Source organism: Nycticebus coucang, chromosome 8 (assembly GCF_027406575.1).
Source record: "Nycticebus coucang isolate mNycCou1 chromosome 8, mNycCou1.pri, whole genome shotgun sequence".
NCBI lineage: Eukaryota > Metazoa > Chordata > Mammalia > Primates > Lorisidae > Nycticebus > Nycticebus coucang.
The window spans coordinates 116,857,866-116,881,729 of record NC_069787.1 but is presented as its reverse complement, the minus strand read 5'-3'; the positions used below and the strand labels follow the sequence as shown (position 1 = coordinate 116,881,729).

The 23,864-nt window shown below is 36.0% G+C and overlaps 1 protein-coding gene across 2 annotated transcripts in view; it reads right to left on the bottom strand.

Moving 5' to 3' along the window:
• Positions 1-23,864, bottom strand: part of RNF13 (ring finger protein 13) — a 182,015-nt gene that overhangs the window by 33,132 nt on the left and 125,019 nt on the right. For both annotated transcript variants that reach the window (XM_053599620.1, XM_053599621.1), the window contains one exon: positions 17,075-17,168. In XM_053599620.1, coding sequence (XP_053455595.1) covers positions 17,075-17,168 — 94 coding nt within the window. The remainder of the gene's footprint in view (positions 1-17,074; positions 17,169-23,864) is intronic.

Here is a 23,864-nt window from a genome sequence, read left to right as displayed (position 1 = left end):
AGATCAAGTAGAATGATTTTGAAGTATTTCTTCTTTTTCTATTGTCCATAAGATTTGGCATGATCTGTTTTTTGAAATTATCTTTTATTTTTATTTATAAATATTAGTTGTCTATTTTTTGAGACTTAAAAACAATAAGAAGTTAACTGATGACTCCATACTGAATCTCTGAGTCAAAGCATTCTGTAATAGACATACTCTTATTTGACAATGTGAATGTTACTTTCTTTGCATTATTATTATTATTATTGCTTAATATTTTGATGCAGCAATTCTCTGATTTCTTTTCTGAACGTACTTATGTTCTTTCTTTACAAAGTTTTTGGTTTATAGTCCTCGTAAACATTGTTATTGTTATTAAATTTTAAGCCTCTTTAATTTTGTGAAGGCAAAAAATAGAAACCTAACAAACACATGTATATGTAAAAATAAAAGAATTTTTAAAAAAAATTTCCAAATACTTAGAGATTAAAATCATACTTATTTTGAATAATAAATAAGTCAAAGAATAACTCTTAAGAGAAATTTTAAAATATTTTGACTTCAATATAAACAAAAATACATTGTATCAAAATTTGTGAAATGGAGTGATGTCACCAAAAAGGCAGAGTAAAAGCAATCTGGCTTCACTTTCCCTCCAGAAAAGATTATCACCATCAATATCCCAAAACTCAAAATTGAGGCTATGAAAATCCCTGGTGTTACAAAGCAGTGGAAAACTGTGAGCATAAAGCAAGAGAAAATTAACTTCTCTATCCACAGAGTGCATCCTACCACCACCACCAAGCTGCTACCATGCAGTAAAGTCTGTACACATTGCTAATTTCTAAAATAGAAAAATTAAGATCAAGAACAAGAGCCATACTCCACTATCTTGGGTTCCTTTCTAGGAAAGCCATTTCTACCTCAACCCACAGTAAACACAGCAAGTACCTGAAGGTAGAAAAAAACCTAAGAGCAGCTATAGACGAACAGTGAAAGTGGGGCTAGCAACATCAGTGCAGGAAACTCAGGGCTGTTCTTCCTCTCAGCAAGAGACTCCAGATCAGAAAGGCAGTTCAGCAGCACCATGCTCCATGGGTCCTCAAGATATGAACTGAACTCTAGCCTTCCCACAGAGGAGGAGAAGCCCCTTTGTGAACCTCCCCCCACCATGGACACTGCCCTGAACTTTTGCAAAAACTATAATCAATTTAGGCTTACAGTACTATCTTGTGGTGAAAAGCAGAAATTTAGGGCTAAGAGAACACAATAGACAAACACAGATCCTCAAAACACACATATAACTAGAAAGACCAAACCAATCCAGACAACAAAAACTGGAATAAATAACTAATCCTTCAATGCAAAAACACAGATATACATCCGTAAGAAAGAACATAAAATCATGACCTCTCCCAAATTTACAAACAGGGAGCCAGTGACTGACCCTACTGACCCTAACAAGACAATGATGTGTGCACTCTCAGATCAAGAGTTCAAAACAAGTTTTGAGGACACTCAGTGAACTCCAAGATAGTACAGAAAAGCAATTCAGAAATTTATTCAAAAAGCTTAAAAAATAGACTGAAATAATTTAAAAATTGAACAGAAATCCTTGAATTAGAAAATACACTGGCTGAAATGAAAACTTAAAAGGTTTTAGCAGCAGAACTGATCAAGCAAAGAAACAATACGAAATCAAACACAGGCTATTTTAAGATACATACTAAAAGGAGAAAAAAGAAAACAGTGAAAAGGAATGAAGAATGTCTATGAGATCTAGAAAACATCCTAAAAGAGCTAAGCTAATAATCACTGGCTTTCAAGATGGAGTTGAGAAAGAACAGTGGTAGAAAGCTTATTCAAAGAAACAACAAATTTTCTAAACCTTGAGAAAGACATAAATAGTTATGAGAAAGTAAAGGATCACCAGTTTCAACCGAAATAAGACTAGCTGAACCCATATAATAGCCAAACTCGCAAAGGTCAGGGACAAAGAAGATCCTAAAAGCAATAAGAAAAAAGAAGAAAATAACATACAAAGGAGCTCTAACTAGTGTCTTCTTATAACAGATGTCTCAGCAGAAACCACATTACAAGGGAGGAGTAGGATGACCTATTAAAAGTGTTAAAAATGAAACTCTAAGAAATAGCTGAAGACGTTAACAAATGGAAAAACATACCATGCTCATGGCTGGGAAGAATCTACATTGTTAAAATGTTCATACTACCCAAACCAATATACAATTTTTTTTTTTTTTTTTTTTTTTTGTAGAGACAGAGTCTCACTTTATCGCCCTCGGTAGAGTGCCGTGGCATCACACAGCTCACAGCAACCTCCAACTCCTGGGCTGAAGCGATTCTCTTGCCTCAGCTTCCCAAGTAGCTGGGACTACAGGCGCCCGCCACAATGCCCAGCTATTTTTTGGTTTGCAGTTCAGCCGGGGCCGGGTTTGAACCCGCCACCCTCGGTATATGAGGCCGGCGCCTTACTGACTGAGCCACAGGCGCCGCCCAAACCAATATACAATTTTAAGGCAATCCCTATTAAAGCTCCACTGTCATACTTTAAAGATCTCGAAAAAATACTTCGTTTTATATGGAATCAGAAAAAAACCTGAATAGTCAAGACATTACTCAGATATGAAAACAAAGCAGGAGAAATCACACTACCAGACCTCAGACTATACTATAACTCGATAGTGATCAAAACAGCATGGTACTGGCACAAAAAGAGAGAGGTAGATGTATGGAACAGAATCGAGAACCAAGAGATGAACCTAGCTACTTTCCATTATTTGATCTTTGACAAGCCAATTAAAAACATTTAGTGGGGAAAAGATTCCCTATTTAACAAATGGTGCTGGGTGAACTGGCTGCTGACCTGCAGAAGACTGAAAGTGGACCCACACCTTTCACCATTAACTAAGATAGACTCTCACTGGATTAAAGATTTAAACTTAAGACATGAAACTATAAAAATACTAGAAGAAAGTGCAGGGAAAACATTTGAAGAAATTGGCCTGGGCAAATATTTTATGAGGAGGACCCCCCCCCAGGGCAATTGAAGCAACACCAAAAATACATTATTGGGACCTGTTCAAACTAAAAAGCTCTGCACAGCCAAGAATATACTAAGTAAAGCAAGCAGACAGCCCTCAGAATGGGAGAAGATATTTGCAGGCTATGTCTCCAACAAAGGTTTAATAACCAGAATCCATAGAGAACTCAAACATACTAGCAAGAAAAGAACAAGTGATTCCATCTTAGGGTGGGCAAGGGACTTGAAGAGACACTTCTCTGAAGAAGACAGCTGACAGACATAAAAAAATGCTCATCGTCCTTAATCATCAGAGAAATGCAAACCAAAACTACTTTGAGATATCATCTAATTCCAATAAGATTAGCCCACATCAAAAAATCCAAAAACCAGAGACCTTGCCGTAGATGTGGAGAAAAGGGAACACTTCTACACTGCTGGTAGGAATGCAAACTAATATATTCCTTTTGGAAAGATGTTTGGAGAACACTTAGAGATCTAAAAATAGACCTGCCATTAGATCCTACAATTCTTCTACTAGGTATATATCCAGAAGACCAAAAATCACACTGTAACAAAGATATTTGTACCAGAATGTTTATTGCAGCCCAATTCATAATTGCTAAGTCATGGAAGAAGCCCAAGTGCCCATCGACCCGTGAACGGAGTAATAAATTGTGGTATATGTACACCATGGAATACTATGCAGCCTTAAAGAAAGATGGAGACTTACCTCTTTCATGTTTACATAGATGGAGCTGGAACATATTCTTCTTAGCAAAGTATCTCAAGAATGGAAGAGAAAGTAGCCAATGTACTCAGCCCTACTATGACACCAACTTATAGCTTTCATGCTATAACACAATTATAGCCCAAGAATATGGGGAAAGAGGAGGGGGCAAAGATGGTGGAGGGAGGGTAATTGATGGGACCACACGTAGGGTGCATGTTACAAGGGTACATGTGAAATTTACTGAGTGTGGAATATAAATGTCTTTACACAATAAATAAGAAAATCCTGTGAAGGCTACATTAACCAGTTTGATGAAAATATTTCAAATTGTAAATAAAACCAGCCCTTGTACCCCATGATTGCATTAATGTACACAGCCATGATTTAATTAAAAAAAAATTTGAAATTGTATAAAACTGGTAAAAAATATGTACACAAACTCAGAATCTCTAATATTGTAATTTTGCTTTATAAACCATTCATGTCTAATATGAAGACAAAGCTATCAAAAATAATAACAACAATAATATGTTAAGTGCCAATATAAAAAGATGGAAATTAAGACAACAAAAAGTCAAAATATATGAGGGATAAAACTAAAGTGTAGAGTTTTTAGGGTTTGTTTGTTTCCTTTCTTTGTGATCAAAGTTATGCTGCATCAGTTAAAAATAACTTTTTTATAATTATAAAAAACTTTTTAAGCCTCATGGTAACTACAAAGCAAAAATCTATAATAAATACACAAAAATAAAAAGCAAGGAATTAAAACATACTACCAGAGAAAAATACTTAACTATAAAGGAAGACAGTAACACAAGAGGAAAGTTAAAATAATGAAACAACTAAAAACAAGAAACAAAATGACAGGAATAAGTTCTCACCTATCAATAACAACACTGAATGTAAACGTTTCAACTAAAAGTCATAGAGTGACTGAATAGATAGAAAAACAGGAACCAATTATATACTCCCTATAAGAAACTCATTTTACTTATTAAAAAAACACATAGATTGAAAGGGAAAGGAAAGATATTTCATGCAAATGAAAACAAAAAAAAGCAGATAAAACAGACTCAAGTCATACATTATAAAAGACAAAGACTGTCACTACATATGACAAAGGAGTCAATTCAATAGGGGGATATAATAATTATAAATATATTTGCACCCAACACTAGAGCACCCAAATATATAAAGCAAATACTGACAGCTCTAAAGGGAGAGACAGACTGCAATACAATAATAGTAGGAGACTTCTACACCCCATTTTCAGTAATGGATCGATTATCCAAACAGAAAATTAAGAAAGAAACATGAAAATTATACTATATTCTAGACCAAATGAAATATCAATTAAATATCTTAATTGATATTTAAAAAGCATTTTATCCAACTGATGCAGACTATTCATCTCCTCATCAGCACATGGAACATCCTCCGAATAGATCATATGTTAAGACACAAAATGAGTCTCAACAAATGAAAAAATCATATCAAGTATCTTTTCTGACCAAAATGGAATAAAACTAGAAATCAATAACAAGAGGAACCTTGGAAAATATACAAACACGTGGAAATTAAAAAACATGCTCCTGAATTAATAACAAGTCAATAAAGAAATTAAGAACTAAATTTTAAAAATCTCTTAGCTGGGAGCAGTGCTGCATGCCTGTAGTCACAGCTACTAAGGTACTGAGGAAGGAGAATCATTTTGAGCCTAGGAGTTTGAATACAGCCTGGTCAACATGATGAGAACTTCATCTCTAATAAATAATATGATCATAACATATCAAAACCTATGGGACTAGCAAAAGCAATACTAACAGGGAAGTTTCCTATATTAAAAAAGCAGAAAAACTTCAAATAAAAAACCTAACAATGCAACTCAAGGAATTAGAACATTGGAAACAAACAAAATTAAACATTTGTACAAGAAATATGAGACAAGAAATATATAAAGTTGAGACTAATAAAAAAGACTGATGAAATGAAAAGATTTTTTGTAAGATAAACAGAAACATCAAATCTTTAAAATGAAAACACAAATAAATAAAATCTGATACCATAGAAATACAAAGGATCATAAGACAATATTACAAATAACTATACATCAGCAATTGGAAAACCTAGAAAAAAATGGATAAATTCCAGGACACATACAATGTACCAAGATTGCACTATGAAGAAATAAAGAATTAAATGACATGCTCCCAGGGTGGCACCTGTGGCTCAAAGGGGTTGAACGGCGGTCCCATATGCTAGAGGTGGCGGGTTCAAACCCAACCCTGGCCAAAAACACACACACACACACAAAAAAAATAACATGCTCCTGAATTAATGGCGGGTAAATAATTGTTTTACTATTGCTTTGATCTCATTACTCACTATTGGTGTGTAGTGAGTAATGAGACAAATAGTGAGTCAGGAGATCAAAGCAGTAATAAAAAGCCTTCCAATAAAGAAAAACCCATGACTAAATAGCTTCACTGCTCAATTCTACGAAACATTTAAAGAAAAACCAATATCATTCTATTCAAACTATTCCCAAAAATCAAAGAGGAGGGAATACTTCTAAACTAATTCTATGGGGCCAACATTAGCCTGATGACAAAATCAGAGACAAAACAACTAAAATTGCAGACCAATATCTCTTATGAATACAGATTTAACAATCCTCAACAAAATATTAGCAAACCAAACTCAACAGTACATTAAAAAGATCATTCAACATAATCAAGCGGGATTTATCCCAGGGATGCAAGGATAATCCAACATATGCAAATCAATAAACACAATGTATCACATTAACAGAATCAAGAACAAAACCACTTGATCATTTCAGTAGATGCTCAAAAAGCATTTGATAAGCTTCAACATCCTTTTCATGACAAAAACTCTCAATAAACTGAGTATAGAAGGAATATCTTTCAAAATGATAAAGGTCATATATTGCAAACCCATAGCTGACATCATATTAAACAGGAAAAAACTGAAAGCCTTTCCTCTAAGATCTGGAACAAAAACAAATACACCCACTTCTACTATTTTTATTCAATACAGTACTAGAAGTCCTTGTCAAAGCAATTGGTCAAGAGAAAGAAGTAAAAGACACCAAAATTGGAAAGGAAGAAGTCAAATTAACCTTGTTTACAGACAATATGATCACATATTTAGAAAACCTATAAATACCAAAAAATTATTATAACTGATATATAAATTAAGTTGCAGAATACAAAAATGACACACCAAAATCAATCATATTTACATATGTCAACAGTGAACCATGTGAAAAAGAAAGCAATCTCATTTACTATAGCTACTAACAATGTAAAATACCTAGAAATAGATTTAACCAAAGAAATGAAATATCTCTACAAGGAAAACTATGAAACTGTGATGAAAAAAATTGAAGATGATACAAACCAATGGAAAAATATTTCATGCTCATGGACAGGAAGAACTAATATTGTTAAAATATCAACACTACCCAAAGCAATCTATATTCAACACAGTCCCTATCAAAATACCAATGTCAATCTTAACAGAATAGAAAAAACGATCCTAAAATTTATATAGAATCATAAAAGATTCCAAATAGCTAAAGTGATTCTAACCAAAAAGAACAAAGCTGGAGGCATCACATTTTCTGACTTCAAATTATACTACAAAGCCATTGTAACCAAAACAGTGTGATTCTGGCATAAAAACAGACACACAGACAAATGGAACTGAACAAACAACCAAAAAATATATCCATGCACTTATAGACAATTGATTTTCAACAAAGGTGCCAAGAACATAGATTGGGGAAGTGATAATCTCTCCAATAATTGGTGTTAGAGAATCAAGTTAGTGATAGGGAAAAAAAATTTTTAAGACAAAATAATTGTTTTTAAATAATGTTAGGAAAACTCAATAACTACTTATAGAAGAATGAAACTAGATCCCTATCTCTCACCATATAAAAAGGCAAATCAAAATGGATTAAAGGCATAAATGTAAGACTTCAAACTTTGAAATTACTAGAAGAAAGCACTGGGGAACTACTTCAGAACCTTGGTCTAAGGCAATGGTTCTCAACCTTCTTAATGCTGCAACCCTTTAATACAGGTCCTGTGGGTTGCGACACACAGGTTCAGAACTGCTGGTCTAAGGGCAAAGATTTGTGTGTGTGGGAGGGGTGGGGGGGGTGTAAGACTTCAAAAATATAGGCAACAAAATAAAAAATAGACAACCAGGATTTCACAAAGCCATTATTAAAAGCTTCTACACAGCAAAGCAAATAGTCAATGAAGTGAGACAACCTACAAAAGGGGGGGGGGGAATATTTGTAAACTTTTCATCTGATAAGGGATTATCAGAATATATAAGGGATTCAATTCAATAGCAAAAACAAAAAACAAACAAACAAAAAAACAACAAAATAAACCAAAAAAACTCCCAAAAAGATTTGAACAGACATTTCTCAAAAGAAGGGCTACAGGTATATGAAAATGCTTAGTATCACTAATCATTAGGAAAATGCAAATGAGAACCACAAAGAGCTGTCATCTCACCTCAGTTGAAACAGCAGAAAATAAAGATGCTAGTGAGAATGTGGAGAAAGGAGAATACTTGTTCACTGTTGTTGGGGATGTAAATTAGTACAGCCACTATGGGAAAATAGTATAGAGGGTCCTCAAAAAACTGAGAATGAAACTACTATATGATCCAGCAATTCCCCTGCTGGATATATACCCAAAAGAAAAAAATTTGTATACAGAAGAAATATCTGCACTCCCATATTTATTGCAGCACTATTCCCAATAGCCAAGAAATGGAATCAACTGAAGCTGATAAATGGATAAAGAAAATGTGATTTATATATAAAATCAAATACTATTCAGCATAAAAAAAAATAAAATCCTTTCATTTGTATCATATTGATGGCACTGGGAGACATTATGGTAATTTAATTTAGCCAGTGACAAAAAGACAAATATTGCACGTTCTCACTGATATGTGGAGATAAAACAACTGATCTTATAGAGGCAGACAGTAGAACGGTGGCTAGGAAGGACAGGAAGGAGGGGGGACAAAGAGAGGTTGTTAATGGGTATAAAAATACAGTTAGATAGAAGAAATAAATTCTAGTGTTAAATTGACAGTCGGGTGACTACAATTAATAATATATTGTGTATTTCAAAGTAGCTAGAAAAGAAGTTTTGGAATATGCCCAATACTAGTAATGACAATTGTTTGTAATGATGGATATCCCAATTATCCTGATTTGATCAACACACACTGTATGCATGTATCAAATTATCACATGTACCCTATAAATATGTGCAACTATAATGTATCAAAATAATTCGTGAGATACAATGAAAATGGTGCTTAGCGGGAAATTTATAACATTGAATGTATATATTAGAAAAAAGATCTAAAATCAATAATCTAAACTTTAAGATCAAGTGAGATTTGAGATTCAATCTGTAGATTTAATCCAATCCCAATCAAAATCCAATTTCTTTTATGGACACCAACAAACTAACTCAAAAATGTACATGGGAAGACAAAAGACCAGAATAGCTGGCACAATTACTACAGAATAACAAAGTCAATGGCCTGACGCTACCCAATGTGAAGACTTTACTGTAAAGCTACAGCAATCAAAACAGTGTATTGGTAAAAGAATAAACAAATAGAAAAACAGGACAGAATATAAAGCCAAGAAATAGATCTCCACACATCAGTCAACTCCTTTTTGACAACAGAGCAAAGGCAATTCAAAGGAGAAAGGACACTCTTTTCAACAAATAGTGTGAAACAAGATGCCTACGTGCCAAAAATATGAATCTAGATAGAACTTCATCAACATGATAAAAGGTATTTATAAACACTCACTAGTGACAAACTGAAATCTTCCCTCCTAAGATCACGAAGAAAACAGCATGGCCACTTTAACCACTGCTATTCAACACTGTACTGTAAGTTCTACCCAGAGCAGCTAGGTCAGGAAACGAAATAAAAGAAATCCACATTGGAAAGAAAGAAGTAAAACTACATCTATTCACAGATGACATGATCTGATATATAGAAAATCCCAAAGACCACAAAAAAGCCACCAAAGCTAACAAGTTCATCACAGTTGCAGGTTACAAGCTCAATGTATAAAAATCAGTTGTGTTTCTATATGGAAGCAATGAACAATTCAAAAAGGAAACTGAGATACCATTTACAATAGTATATAAAACAATGAAATACCTAGGAATAAATGTAGCTAAAGGAGGTAAAAAATTTTTATATACTTAAAACTACATGACATTGCTGAAAGAAATCAAAGGAGAACCTAAATAAATGGAATAGCATCTCAAGTTGGACTGGACTGGAAGACTTAATGTTAATATGTCAATACTGCCTAAACCAATGTATAAATTCAACACAATCCCTATCTAAATTCCAAGAACATGGAAAGGTCTATCCTCAAATTATCATGGAACTGTAAGGGACCATGAACAGCCAAAACAATATTGAAAAAGAACAGCCAATTTGAAGGACTCACAATTCTCAATTTCAAAAGTGACTGCAAAGCTAGAGTAATCAAAACAGTGTGTTACTGACAAAAGGATAATGATATAGACCAAAAAATTAGACTTGAGAGTCTAGAAATAGACCTACATCTATGGCCAATTCACTTTTGACAAGGGTGCCAAGACCACTCAATGAGAAAAGAATAGTCCTTTCACCAAATGGGTGGATATGAGTTTCAGTTTGCAAAGATGAAAAATTATAGAGATGGAATGTGATTATGGTTGCTCAACAATGTGAATATATTTACATGGGACAACTGGATTTCCACCTACGGAAAATATAAAATTGGAACCCTACCTTCCACTATATATAAAAAACAATTCTACATTGATCAAAGATATAAATATGAGCTAAAACCATAAAATCCTGAAGAAAACAAACGGGTTTCACATGAAAGCTATAACCCAGTTACAACCTAAGAATAGGGGAAAGGGGGGAAGGGAAGGGAGGGAGGGGGGAGGTGGGTAGAGGGAAGGGGATTGGTGGGATTATACCAGCGGTGCATCTTACAAGGCTTTATGTGAAATTTGGTAAACAGTCTGTGAAGCTAGTGAATGATGCCCCATGATTATATCAATGTACACAGAAAAATAAAAAAAATAAAAAAATAAACAAAGGGGTAAATCTTCATGCCTTTGGATTTAGCAATGTATTCTTAGCAATGATACCAAAAAACACAAGTAAGAAAAAGAAAAAAGGCAAATTGGACTCTATCAAAATTTAAAACTTTTATACATGAAAAGACATGTCAAGAAAGTGAAAAGACAACTTATAGAATGGGAAAAATATTTGCAAATCATGTATTTGTTAACGGTTTAATATCCAGAATATACAAAGAGTTCCCACATTGGTTGACAACAACAAAATGACAACCCAATTAGAAAATGGGGAAAGTATTTGAACAAGTATTTCTCCAAAGAAAATATAGAATTTGACAATAAGCACATGAAAAGATCTCAACATTATGAGTCATTAGGGAAGTGCAAGTAAAACCACATTAAGGACATCTACCACTAAAACAAAATAAAACGAAGAAAATAACAAGTGTTAACAAGAATGTCGAGAAATGTGCATTGCTGCTGAAAATGTAAACCTCATGAAGTTAAACAATACCTCTCCTTCGTATATATCCAAGACAACTGAAACTTGGGACTCAAACAGATACTTTTACACCAATGTTCTCTGTAGCATTATTTACAACCAAAAGGTAGAAACAACCCAAGTGTCCATTAACAGAAAAATGAATAAACAAAATTTGGTTAGAACATATTAGAATACTATCCAGCCAAAAAAAGAACAAAGCTTTGATACTATGTATATGCTATACCACATGCATGATCTCTGAAAACATTATGCAAAGTGAAATGTCAGAAACAAAAGGAAAAATAGCACATGATTTTGCTTACATGAGGTAGCTAGAGTAGTCAAATTCATAGAGACAGATAGTAGAATGGTGGTTGCCAGGGTGAGGTGGAAATGAGGACTTATTGTTTCATGAGTATGAGTTTCAGTTTGCAAAGATGAAAAATTATGGAGATGGAACCTGATTAGGGTTGCATAACAATGTGAATGTATTTAATGTTATTCAATTGTACAGTTTAAAATTATTTAAAAGGCCGGGTGCAATTTGGCTCAGGGGGACTGCTTGAGCTTAGGAGTCTGAGATCAGCCTGAGCAAGAGCAAGACCTAGTCTTTACTAAAAATACAAAAATTAGCTGGCATCTTGGTGGATGCTTGTAATCCCAGCTACTCAGGAGGCTGAGGCAAGGGGATCGCTTAAGGCCAAGAGTTTGAAGTTGCAGTCCAAGAGTTTGAAGTTGCAGTAAGTTATGATGACACCACTACAGAGTGGTGGGGGGACAGAGTGAGACTCTGTCTCCCCCACCGCCCCAAACTTTGAGTGGTACATTTTATGTTATGTGTATTTTACTACATTAAAAAAAATAGTTTGTGTTGTATTTATGGTTAGAGTGGAGTGGCCTTAAAAAGTTGATTTTTAACTTTACATGGAAATGCAAAGTGTCAAGCACAGGTAAAAACTGTTTAAGAACAAAGTGGGACATTAGCTCTATTCGCTCTTCCCATAAGCCTGCTGTAATTAGAAGTGTGATACTGATGAAATGGTTAAATAATAAAGCCAAGACATGTCCAGAAACAAATCCATAAAACTGTTAAACAATAAAATCAAGAGAAGTCCAGAAACAAATCCACAGTCCTTGACTTACCTCAGGGGTAATATGGCAAAATAGTACATTTTCGATAATTAGCTCTGTGATAACTGGATATTCTTGTGTAAAATATCAAATTTTTTTTAAAAACTTAAATTGGACTCTAATTTTACAGAATCAATTCAACTGAGTTAAAGACCCAAACATAACAGTCAAAAGTACAAAGCTTTCAGACGATAATATGACATAATACCTATATAATCTTGGGAATCATGGGGTAGAAAAGAAGTCTTTTCTTTTTTGTTTTTTGGGAATCTGACTCTGTCGCTCTGGATTGAGTGCTGTGACATCATAACTCACAGCAACCTCAAACTCTTGGGCTTGAGCAATCCTCCTGCCTCAGCTTCCCATGTAGCTGGGACTGTAGGCACTGCCACAATGCCTGGCTAGTTTTCCTATTTTTAGTGGAGACCGGGTCTGACTCTCAGGCTGCTCTCCAACTACTGAGTTCAAGCTATTCACCTGCCTTGGCCTTCCAGAGTGCTAGGATTACAGGCATGAGCAACTGGCTAAAAGAAGTTCTTTAAAACATACAAGAACAATACCATAAAAGTCAAGAACTTTAATCTGTGAAAAGTAAGCCACAAACTAAAAAAAAAAAAAAAAAAGATTAAAACGCATAAAATCACTAAAGGACAAAACTACCACATACTACAACTCCAGAAGGAGTTGGGAGACCATACAAAGAATTCCTCCTACACATGAAACAGAAAAATGAGCAAATGATATGAAAAGTACTTCGTGAAAGTGAAAATCCAGATAGTAAATAATAATGTGAACAGGTACTTAACTTCATTACAAGGAGAGAAATACAAATTAAAACCACATCTTAGAATGGGTACAGGTGAAACTTACTAAATGCAGAATACAAATGTCTACATACAATAACTAAGGAAATGCCATGAAGGCTACCCTGAACAGTTTGATGAGAATATTTCAGATTGTATATGAAAGCAGCACATTGTACCCCTTGATTGCACTAATGTACACAGCTATGATTTAACAATCAAAAAGAATTATAAATAAAAAAAATAAAAAACACAATGAGCTATCTTTATAAACTTACCAGAATGACTAAAATCTAAAAGTCCACCAGCATAGAATGTTGGTAAATATGTGGAACAACAGGAACTCCTGTACATTGTTGGTGGGAAGATAAACTGGTACTATATATCACTTCAGAAATGATTTGGCATTACACAAGAAAATTGAAGGCAGACATAGCCTATTCTAGGTAATCTACTTCTAGGTATATATCCTAAAGAAATTCATGTACGTAATCACCAGAATACATGTATGCGAATATTTTTTAAAGCTCTATAAATGTCTACAATGGCTCTAAACTGGTAACACAAATTGTCTATTAATAGTAGAATAATTAAAATCTTTATACAATGAAGTGAAAGTAAATGAACTATACTTAAATGTAATAAATGGATTATATCACAAAAAGTTAATAAGGAGATAATAGAACAATATACAATTCAAAAGTAGGCAAAATTAAACTGATTGTTTAGATATGTATACACAGGTGATAAAACATCAAAGAAAGGCAATGAAATTATTATCATAAACCAGAATAGTGATTATCACCAGAGGGAAGGAAAGGATTATTATCTATAGCTTCTGGGGTATTAGTAATACTCTATTTCTTGAACCAAATGCTTCCAGAAATATTTATCTTACATACTTTTCTGTATATATGCTATATTTCATATTTTTAAGAAGAGATAATACAGATAAACATGGCTAAAGAAAGATACAGAGTTGCGCTGATTAGTTCATAACCATAAACCTTGAAGGAAGGTGCAGGCCTCTAAACAACCATATGATATTCCTCAGTTCATTCTCCCTCCTACTACCCTAGTATAATATTTTATACCTTCAGTTCTTAAACCTGAACACCCTGCCCCCACCCTCACCCTCAGATGATGATTATGTTTCCTGCCTCACTGAGAGAAATGGAAGCACAGAACATTTCCACAGACTCACCACTATAAATAACCATCTACCAGGATTTTTCTCTCACCCACATATTCTACTTTCCTTTAGCTCAACTCTTTATGTTATTACCTGAAGCCAATCCACTTTTTTGTGCAACACATCCCATCTCCTTTTGTTTTCTCAAGAACTTTATTACAGCAACTCTCCCATCTGTCACCTACATTACTAGTTTTCTTTAGCAAACACACACTGTTATTTCTTGACCCAACTGCCCCCAACAATTACTACCCCATTTCTTTGCTCCTCTTTGTAGTAAAACTTCTTGCAAAAGTTGTCTCCAATGCTTCTCTTTCCATTCTTTCTTAAACCTACCACAACTAGTCAAAACTGCTCATCAGGATCATCAATAGCCTCTAATGGTCAATTCTTACTTCTCATCTTATCTTTCAGGAGGGGGACAGATTATCACTCCTTGCTCCTTGATAGATGTGCATCAGTTGGTTTCTAATTAACCACAATCTTCCAGTTTTTCTCCTATCTAACTGATTACTCTGCTCAGCCTCCTCTGCTGCCACTTCTGATTGACTTATCTTCTGCTGCTTAATGGAATGCTCTGGTGTCTTTGATATTCTTTCATGCTCTTGTTAATTTCATCCAGGCTTATAAGTACATCACTATGCCAATACTTCCAGTTCAGATTCCTCTCTTAAACTCCAGATTTATTTATAATGTCTAATAGACATCCTACATTCCACATATCCAAAACCAATCTCTCAGTTTCTACCCCCAAACCTGCTCTACCATACATTAACCATCCTTACTTCCACTTAAGGATGTTCCTTAAATAGAAGGTCCGTCCCTCCTGTTGTTCAGACCAAAAAATCTAGAGTCATTCTTGATTTCTCTCCCCATTTCCATTCTAAGTGCACTTCATCTTCCACACACAACCAGAATGTAAAGTTTTCTTCCTTTCCTCCACTGCTACCCTGTTTCCCCGAAAATAAGACATCCTCCGAAAACAAGACCTACTTACAGGAAAAATAAGACGTCCCCTGAAAATAAGACCTAGCGCATCTTTGGGAGCACACCTTAAAATAAGACACTATCTTATTTTCGGGGAAACAGGGTACCAGTCCAAGCCACATTTATAGCATAGATTACTTTAATAACTTCCAATCTAATCTCTCCACTTGTACCCTTGACCCTCTATAGCCTATTCTTAACATGGAAGCATTTAAGCATCCTTTTAACATTTAATTAGATGTTATCTCTCTCCTCTGTTCAAAATCCTACAATGGCTACTCATCTTATTCAGAGGAAAACAAACTATGCATCCCCATTTTCATCCAGGACAGTATCAACACCACTTTTTAAAAACCTTTCATAAGCACACAAAATGAAGCCTAAAAAAGTGATTCCTAAAACTAGTCTTCAAACTAGTTCTGATCTGTGAATAAATTTTAACTAATCCATACTGTCTCATGACAGCACAGTGCATTTTTATAAAGATCCTTGTCTATTTATTTTAACACGATGTTCTTTTCCCTATTTCTGTTTTGTTGTTAAATGTTTTGCTTTTAATGGTAATGGTAACTGTATTTTTTGTTTGTTTTAAAAAAGGGTCTTGCTCTGTTGCCCGCACTGGAGTACAGTGGCATGACCACAGCTTAACTCCTATGCTCAAACAATTCTATTCCTCTGCCTCAGTATCCCAACTAGTGGGACTATCAGCATATGCCACTACACCAGCTAAGTTTTAAATTATTTTGTAGAGATGGGGTTGTGCTACGTTGCTCAGGCTCATCTTGAACTCCTGGCCTCAGGTGATCTTCTTGCCTTAGCTTCCTAAAATACTAGGATTTCAGGTGTGAGCCATTGCACCTGGCCCAATGGTAGGTTGTTAAAACATTTTATTACTTGAAAAATAAAAATTTAAAGAACTATATTTTAAAGGCTTCTTCTCTATTTTCTCCCTCCATTCTCTATACTCTTCCTTTGCTGAACTAAAAAACAGAACATTTTTATAGGTATATGAAATTGAAAAGTCTGGGAAGTATAACCAGAGGATTTAACAAGTATATACGTATACTAACAGCTCACTAAAGCATAGAGAGAGAAAACTATATTGACTATAGTCCCACACTTCTCAGCTCTGTCAAAAGTGGGTATGTGACATTAAATTCTTAGCATTTCTGACACTCTATTTCCTCACCTATAAAGGAGGGATGATAACAATACCCATTTCCTAGAAGTATGAAAATTAAATGAGATGAAAATATATTAATATCTATTAGTTACCTATGTGTTTAGTTAGTTATATGGGGAGAAGAGGGTAGGAAGGAGGTCAGTGGGAGCAGACAAAACCAGTACAGAAAAACATTTTATTCACTGACATTACTTAGAACTAATTTGGGTGGTTTTTTTTTTTTTGGGGGGGGGGGGTTGTTAAACATTTAGAATAAGACTTGATGGGAAAAATAGTCTGAGCAGTTAAAAAATCTTACTGGACAACAACATATCCATAAAATATGCACAACTAAGTGTGATCATTTAGGGGAAAAAAAATCACTTACCTTTTTTGAATTTATGTATAGGCAGTTTCTTAAGTTGATCTTTACGAAGTCTGTTTCTTCTAGCTCTATGTCTGTCCTGGACAAATTTTGTGATCTAAAAATAAAAGAAGGAAAAAAAGAGTCAGATATTAAACATGCAAATAGAAAATGGCCATTAAAATAATGAATCTTTTAAGTTTCTGGATACCTGCTCCAAAACAATACAATTTTTGTAAAATCTAATCACAATATTATAAATTAGGGGATTAAATTCCATTAGTGACTAGTTAACCCATAAATTATCCTCTAAATTGTATATTTTTTATTTTTGTACAGAGTCTCACTTTATCACCCTCAGTAGAGTGCCGTGGCATCACACAGCTCATAGTAACCTCCAACTCCTGGGCTTAGGTGATTGTCTTGCCTCAGCCTCCTAAGTAGCTGAGACTATAGGCTCCTGCCACAACGCCTGGCTATTTTTTTGTTGCAGTTTGGCCGGGGCTGGGTTTGAACCCGCCACCCTCGGTATATGGGGCTAGCGCCCTACTCACTGAGTGACAAGCACCACCCTATTCTTTGACTTTTTTATTCATTGACCTGAATTATCTTTAACTTCCGGATAGAGACATTACAAATAATACATAAAGGTTTGCTTTTAAAAATACAAATGGCGCCTGTGGCTAAGTGGGTGGGACGCCGGCTCCATATACCAAGGGTAGTGGGTTTAAGCCCAGCCCCGGCCAAACTGCAACAACAACAACAAAAAAAAAATAGCGGGTGATGTGGTGGACGCCTGTAGTCCCAGCTACTCAGGAGGCAGAGGCAAGAGAATCGCCTAAGCCCAGGAGTTGGAGATTGCTGTGAGCTGTGTGACGCTATGGCATTCCACCGAGGGCAATAAAGTAAGACTCTGTCTCTACAAAAAAAAAAATACAAACAATAGACTATGAGTTACAAAGACTTTAATAGGTCAAAAAGAACAGGATGGTTGATATTCTTGTATATTAAAATTATTCTTGATCTACATTTGTGAAACATCCCAGGAGACTGCAGTGTGTAGCCAGGACTGAGGAGCATTGTCATAGGGCTCAGCTCAGGCATCTCTCCCTCCTAGAAGCCCTTCTGGATGACGGGAATGTGCACCAAAGCTGGGGGGAGGTGAGAATATTGCCATAAAAGAGGCTGAAAGAGCGCCAGACCGGACCTCGGTAAGAGCTGCACTGCCCGGAACTCCATAAGAGCTGCTTGGAGACCACCATGGGCTCCCGCCCAGAACACTGCTACTGAAATCGGATCCCGCCCCGACCTCCATAACAGCTGTGCGCAACAGCGACCAGCGCCCACCCGGACCTCCGTAAGAACTGCGCCACCTGACTAGGAACTGCGGTAGCCGCACCACCCCGTGTCCTCCCTCCCGTACCCTCCCTGACTCCAGACCAGCCTGCTTGTCTGACCAAGGACTCTGGTACCCATGTGCCCTCCAGAACCCTCCTTGCCTCTGCGGGGACCTCTTCTCCTGGCCAGAGACTGCTGGAGCCTTGGGCTCACTGTGCCAAAGTCACTAGGCAGCAGACACTCCCAGAACCATGTGCACCACCCCCTGCCCTGTTGCTGTATCCGGGTGTGTCATACTCTGGAGCTGCTTCCACAACCAGAATTCCTGGCTGGGGCAGCCCCAGAGGAACTACACAGGGTCACTCCCTACAAAGATCCAGCAACAATGGAGTGATCCCACTGCAGTCTAATCTTGGAGAGACACCTCCCCAACTGTGAGGACGGCCAGAGGCAATGGTGAAAAACAATCATGAGGCAAAATCAACAGAAAAACTCTGGCAATATGAATAATCAGAGTAGATCAACACCCCCAAGGATCAATGGGGCACACACAGCACAAGATCCCATGCACAAACAAATAGCTGAGATGTCAGAAATCAAATTCACAATCTAGATAGCCAAATAAGATCAAATTAGAATTCCAAGTAGTAACTCAAAAGATATCTCAAGAATTCAACGAATTCAAAGACCAAATGACCAAACATTTTGACACATTGAGACAAGAAGTTGCATCTCTCAAAGATCTGAGAAACACAGTAGAATCCCTCAGTAACAGAATGGAACAAGCAAAAGAAAGGATTTCTGACATTGAAGACAAAGCTTTCGAACGCTCCCAAACTCTCAAAGAGGAAGAGAAATGGAGGGCAAAAACAAATCACTCTCTGAGAGCTCTGGGATAATTTGAAGAAAACCAATATTCATCTTATAGGGATCCCGGAAAGCAACAAAGTGGCTTCATAAGGTACAGAGTCTCTTCTCCATGAGATTATGAAGGAGAACTTTCCAGACATGCCAAGAGATTCTGAAATTCAGATAGCAGTTTCAGAACTCCAGCATGACTTAACCCAAATAAGAAATCCCCCAGATACATCATAATCAATTTCACTAAAGTAAATATGAAGGAGAAAATTCTGAAAGCAGTTAGAGAAAGAAAACCATCACCTACAAGGGCAAGAATATTAGAACAACTGCAGATCTCTCTGCTGAAACCTTTCAAGCTAGAAGAGGATGGTCATCAACTTTTCATCACCTAAAACAAAATAACTTTAAACCCAGGATCCTGTACCCAGCTAAACTGAGTTTCATTTATGATGGAGAAATTGAATACTTTAAGGATATTCACATGTTGAAGAAATTTGCCATAACTAAACCAGCTCTCCAGGAAATTCTCAGACCTACCCTTCATAAAGACCAGTGTAACCCTCCAACACAAAAGTAAACCCAAACAGAAAATTGTGATCAAATTCCAACTTCCACAGTCACAAAAGGATTAAAAATGTCCACCGGACTCTCAAAGTGCTTATCAATATTCTCAATTAATGTGAATGGTTTAAGCTGTTCTCTTAAGAGGGACTGGTTGGCTGACTGGATACAAAAACTCAAGCCAGGTATCTGCTGCATACAAGAATCTCATCTTATATAAAAAGACAAATATTGACTCAAGGTGAAGGGATGGTTATCTATACTACAGGCAAATAGAAAGCAGAGAAAAAGCAGGCGTTGCAATCCTATTCACAGACACAAAAGGCTTTAAACCTAAGAATGAACACATCATATTTGTTAAAGGTAATACCCCATACGATGAGATTTCAATTATTAACATTTATGCACCCAACCAGAATGCACCCCAATTTATAAGAGAAACTCTAACAGACAGGAGAAACTTGATTTCCTCCAGTTCCATAGTAGTTGGAGATTTTAATACCACTTTGGCAGTGCTGGATAGATCCTCCAAAAAGAAGCTAAGCAAAGAAATCTTAGATTTAAACATAACCATTCAACATCTGGACTTAACAGACATCTATAGAACATTTCATCATAACAAAAATGAATACGCATTCTTCTCATCAGCCCACGGAACATACTCCAAAATCGACCACATCCTGGGCCACAAATCTAACCTCAGCAATTTTTAAAAAATAGAAATTATTACCTGCATCTTCTCAGACCATCATGGAATAAAAGTTGAACTCAATAACAACAGGAATCTGCATGCCCATACAAAAACATGGATGCTAAACAACCATATGCTGAAAGACAGATGGGTTACAAGATTAAGAAAGAAATCACCAAATTTTTGGAACAAAACAACAATGAAGACACGAGTTATCAGAACCTCTGGGATACTGCAAAGGCAGTCCTAAGAGGGAAATTTATAGCAATGCAAGCCTTCCTCAAGAAAACGGAAAGAGAGGAAGTTAATAACTTAATGGGTCATCTCAAGCAACTGGAGAAGGAAGAACACTCCAACCCAAAACCCACCAGAAGAAAAGAAATAACCAAAATCAGAGCAGAATTAAATGAAATTGAAAACAAAAGAACAACAGATCAATAAATCCAAAACTTGGTTTTTTGAAAAGATCAATAAAATAGATAAACCTTTGGCCAACCTAACCAGGAAAAGAAGAGTAAAATCCCTAATTTCATCAATCAGAAATGGTAATGATGAAATAACAACAGACCCCTCAGAAATTCAAAAAATCCTTAATGAATACTATAAGAAACTCTAATCTCAGAAATATGAAAATCTGAAAGAAATCAACCAATACCTGGAAGTACGCCACCTACCAAGACTTAGCCAGAACAAATTGGAAATGTTGAACAGGCCTATATCAAGTTCTGAAATAGCATCAACCATACAAAATCTCCCTATAAAGAAAAGTACAGGACCAGATGGCTTTACGTCAGAATTCTACCAAACCTTTAAAGAAGAACTAGTACCTATATTACTAAACCTCTTCCAAAATATAGAAAAAGAAGGAATATTACCTAACACATTCTACAAAGCAAACATCACCTTCATCCCCATACCAGGGAAGACCCAACAAGAAAAGAAAATTATAGACCAATATCACTAATGAATATTTATGCTAAAATACTCAATAAGATCCTAACAAACAAAATCCAACAACACATCAAAAAAATTATACACCATGACCAAGTGGGATTTATCACAGGGTCTAAAGGCTGGTTCAATATACATAAATCTATAAATGTAATTCAGCACATAAACAAACTAAAAAATAAAGAACATATGATTCTCTCCATTGACGCAGAAAAAGCTTTTGATAATATCCAGCATCCCTTCATGATCAGAACACTTAAGAAAATTGGTATAGAAGGGACATTTCTTAAACTAATAGAGGCCATCTACAGCAAACCCACAGCCAATATCATATTGAATGGAGTTAAATTGAAATCATTTCCACTTAGATCAGGAACCAGACAAGGTTGCCCATTGTCTCCATTGCTCTTTAACATTGTGATGGAAGTTTTAGACATTGCAATTAGGGAAGAAAAGGTGATCAAGGGTATCCACATAGGGTCAGAAGAGATCAAACTTTCACTCTTCGCAGATGATATGATCGTATATCTGGAAAACACTAGGGATTCTACTATAAAACTTTTAGAAGTGATCAAGGAATACAGCAATGTTTCAGGCTACAAAATCAACACCCATAAATCTGTAGCCTTTATATATACCAACAATAACCATGCCGAAAAAACAGTCAAGGACTCTATTCCTTTCTCAGTAGTGCCAAAGAAGATGAAATATTTGGGAGTATACCTAACGAAGGATGTGAAAGATCTCTACAAAGAGAACTATGAAACTTTAAGAAAAGAAATAGCTGAAGATGTTAACAAATGGAAAAATATACCATGCTCGTGGCTGGGAAGAACCAACATTGTTAAAATGTCTGTACTATCCAAAGCAATATATAATTTTAATGCAATTCCTATTAAAGGTCCATTGTCATACTTTAAAGAGGTTCAAAAAATAATACTCGGTTTTATATGGAATCAGAAAAAACCTCGAATAGCCAAACCATTACTCAGCAATAAAAACAAAGCAGGAGGAATCACGCTACGAGACCTGAGACTATACTATAAATCGATAGTGATCAAAACAGCATGGTACTGGCACAAAAACAGAGAAGCAGATGTCTGGAACAGAATAGAGAACCAAGAGATGAATACAGCTACTTACCGTTATTTGATCTTTGACAAGCCAATTAAAAACAGTCAGTGGGGAAAAGATTCCCTATTTAACAAATGGTGCTAGGTGAACTGGCTGGAGATCTGTACAAGACTGAAGCAGGACCCACACCTTTCACCATTAACTAAGATAGACTCTCACTGGATAAAAGATTTAAACTTAAGACATGAAACTATAAAAATACTTGAAGAGAGTACAGGGAAAACTCTTGAAGGAATCGGTCTGGGTGAATATTTTATGAGGAGGACTCCCCAGACAATTGAAGCAGTATCAAAAATACATTACTGGGACCTGATCAAACGAAAAAGCTTCTGCACAGCCAAGAACATAGTAAGTAAACCAAGCAGACAGCCCTCAGAATGGGAGAAAATATTTGCAGATTACACCTCCGATAAAGGTTTAACAACCAGAATCTACAGAGAACTCAAACATATTAGCAAGAAAAGAACACGTGATCCCATCTCAATGTGGGCATGGGACTTGAAGAGAAATTTCTCTAAAGAAGACTGACCCACGATCTACAAACACATAAAAAAAAAAGCTCATCATCCTTAATCATCAGAGAAATGCAAATCAAAACTACTTTGAGATATCACCTAACCCCAGTAAGAGTAGCCCACATAACAAAATCCCAAAACCAGAGATGTTGGCGTGGATGTGGAGGAAAGGGCACACTTCTACACTGCTGGTGGGAATGCACACTAATACGTTCCTTCTGGAAGGATGTTTGGAGAATACTTAGAGACGTAAAAATAGACCTGCCATTCGATCTTGTAATTCCTTTACTAGGTTTATACCCAGAAGACCAAAAATCACAATATAACAAAGACACCTGTACCAGAATGTTTATTGCAGCCCAATTCACAATTGCTAAGTCATGGAAGAAGCCCAAGTGCCCATCAACCCACGAATGGACTAGCAAATTGTGGTACATGTGTACCATGGAATATTATGCAGCCTTAACTCTTTCATGTTTACATGGATGGAGCTGGAACATATTCTTCTTAGCAAAGTATCTCAGGAATGGAAGAAAAAGTATCCAACGTACTCAGCCCTACTATGAAGCTAAATTATAGCTTTCACATGACGGCTATAACCCAACTATAGCACAAGACTATGAGGAAAGGGCCAAGGAAGGGGAAGGGAGGGGGGAGGTTAGGGTGGAGGGAGGGTAATGGGTGGGGCCACACCATGGTGCATCTTAGAATGGGTACAGGCGAAACTTACTAAAGGCAAAATACAAATGTCATCATACAATAA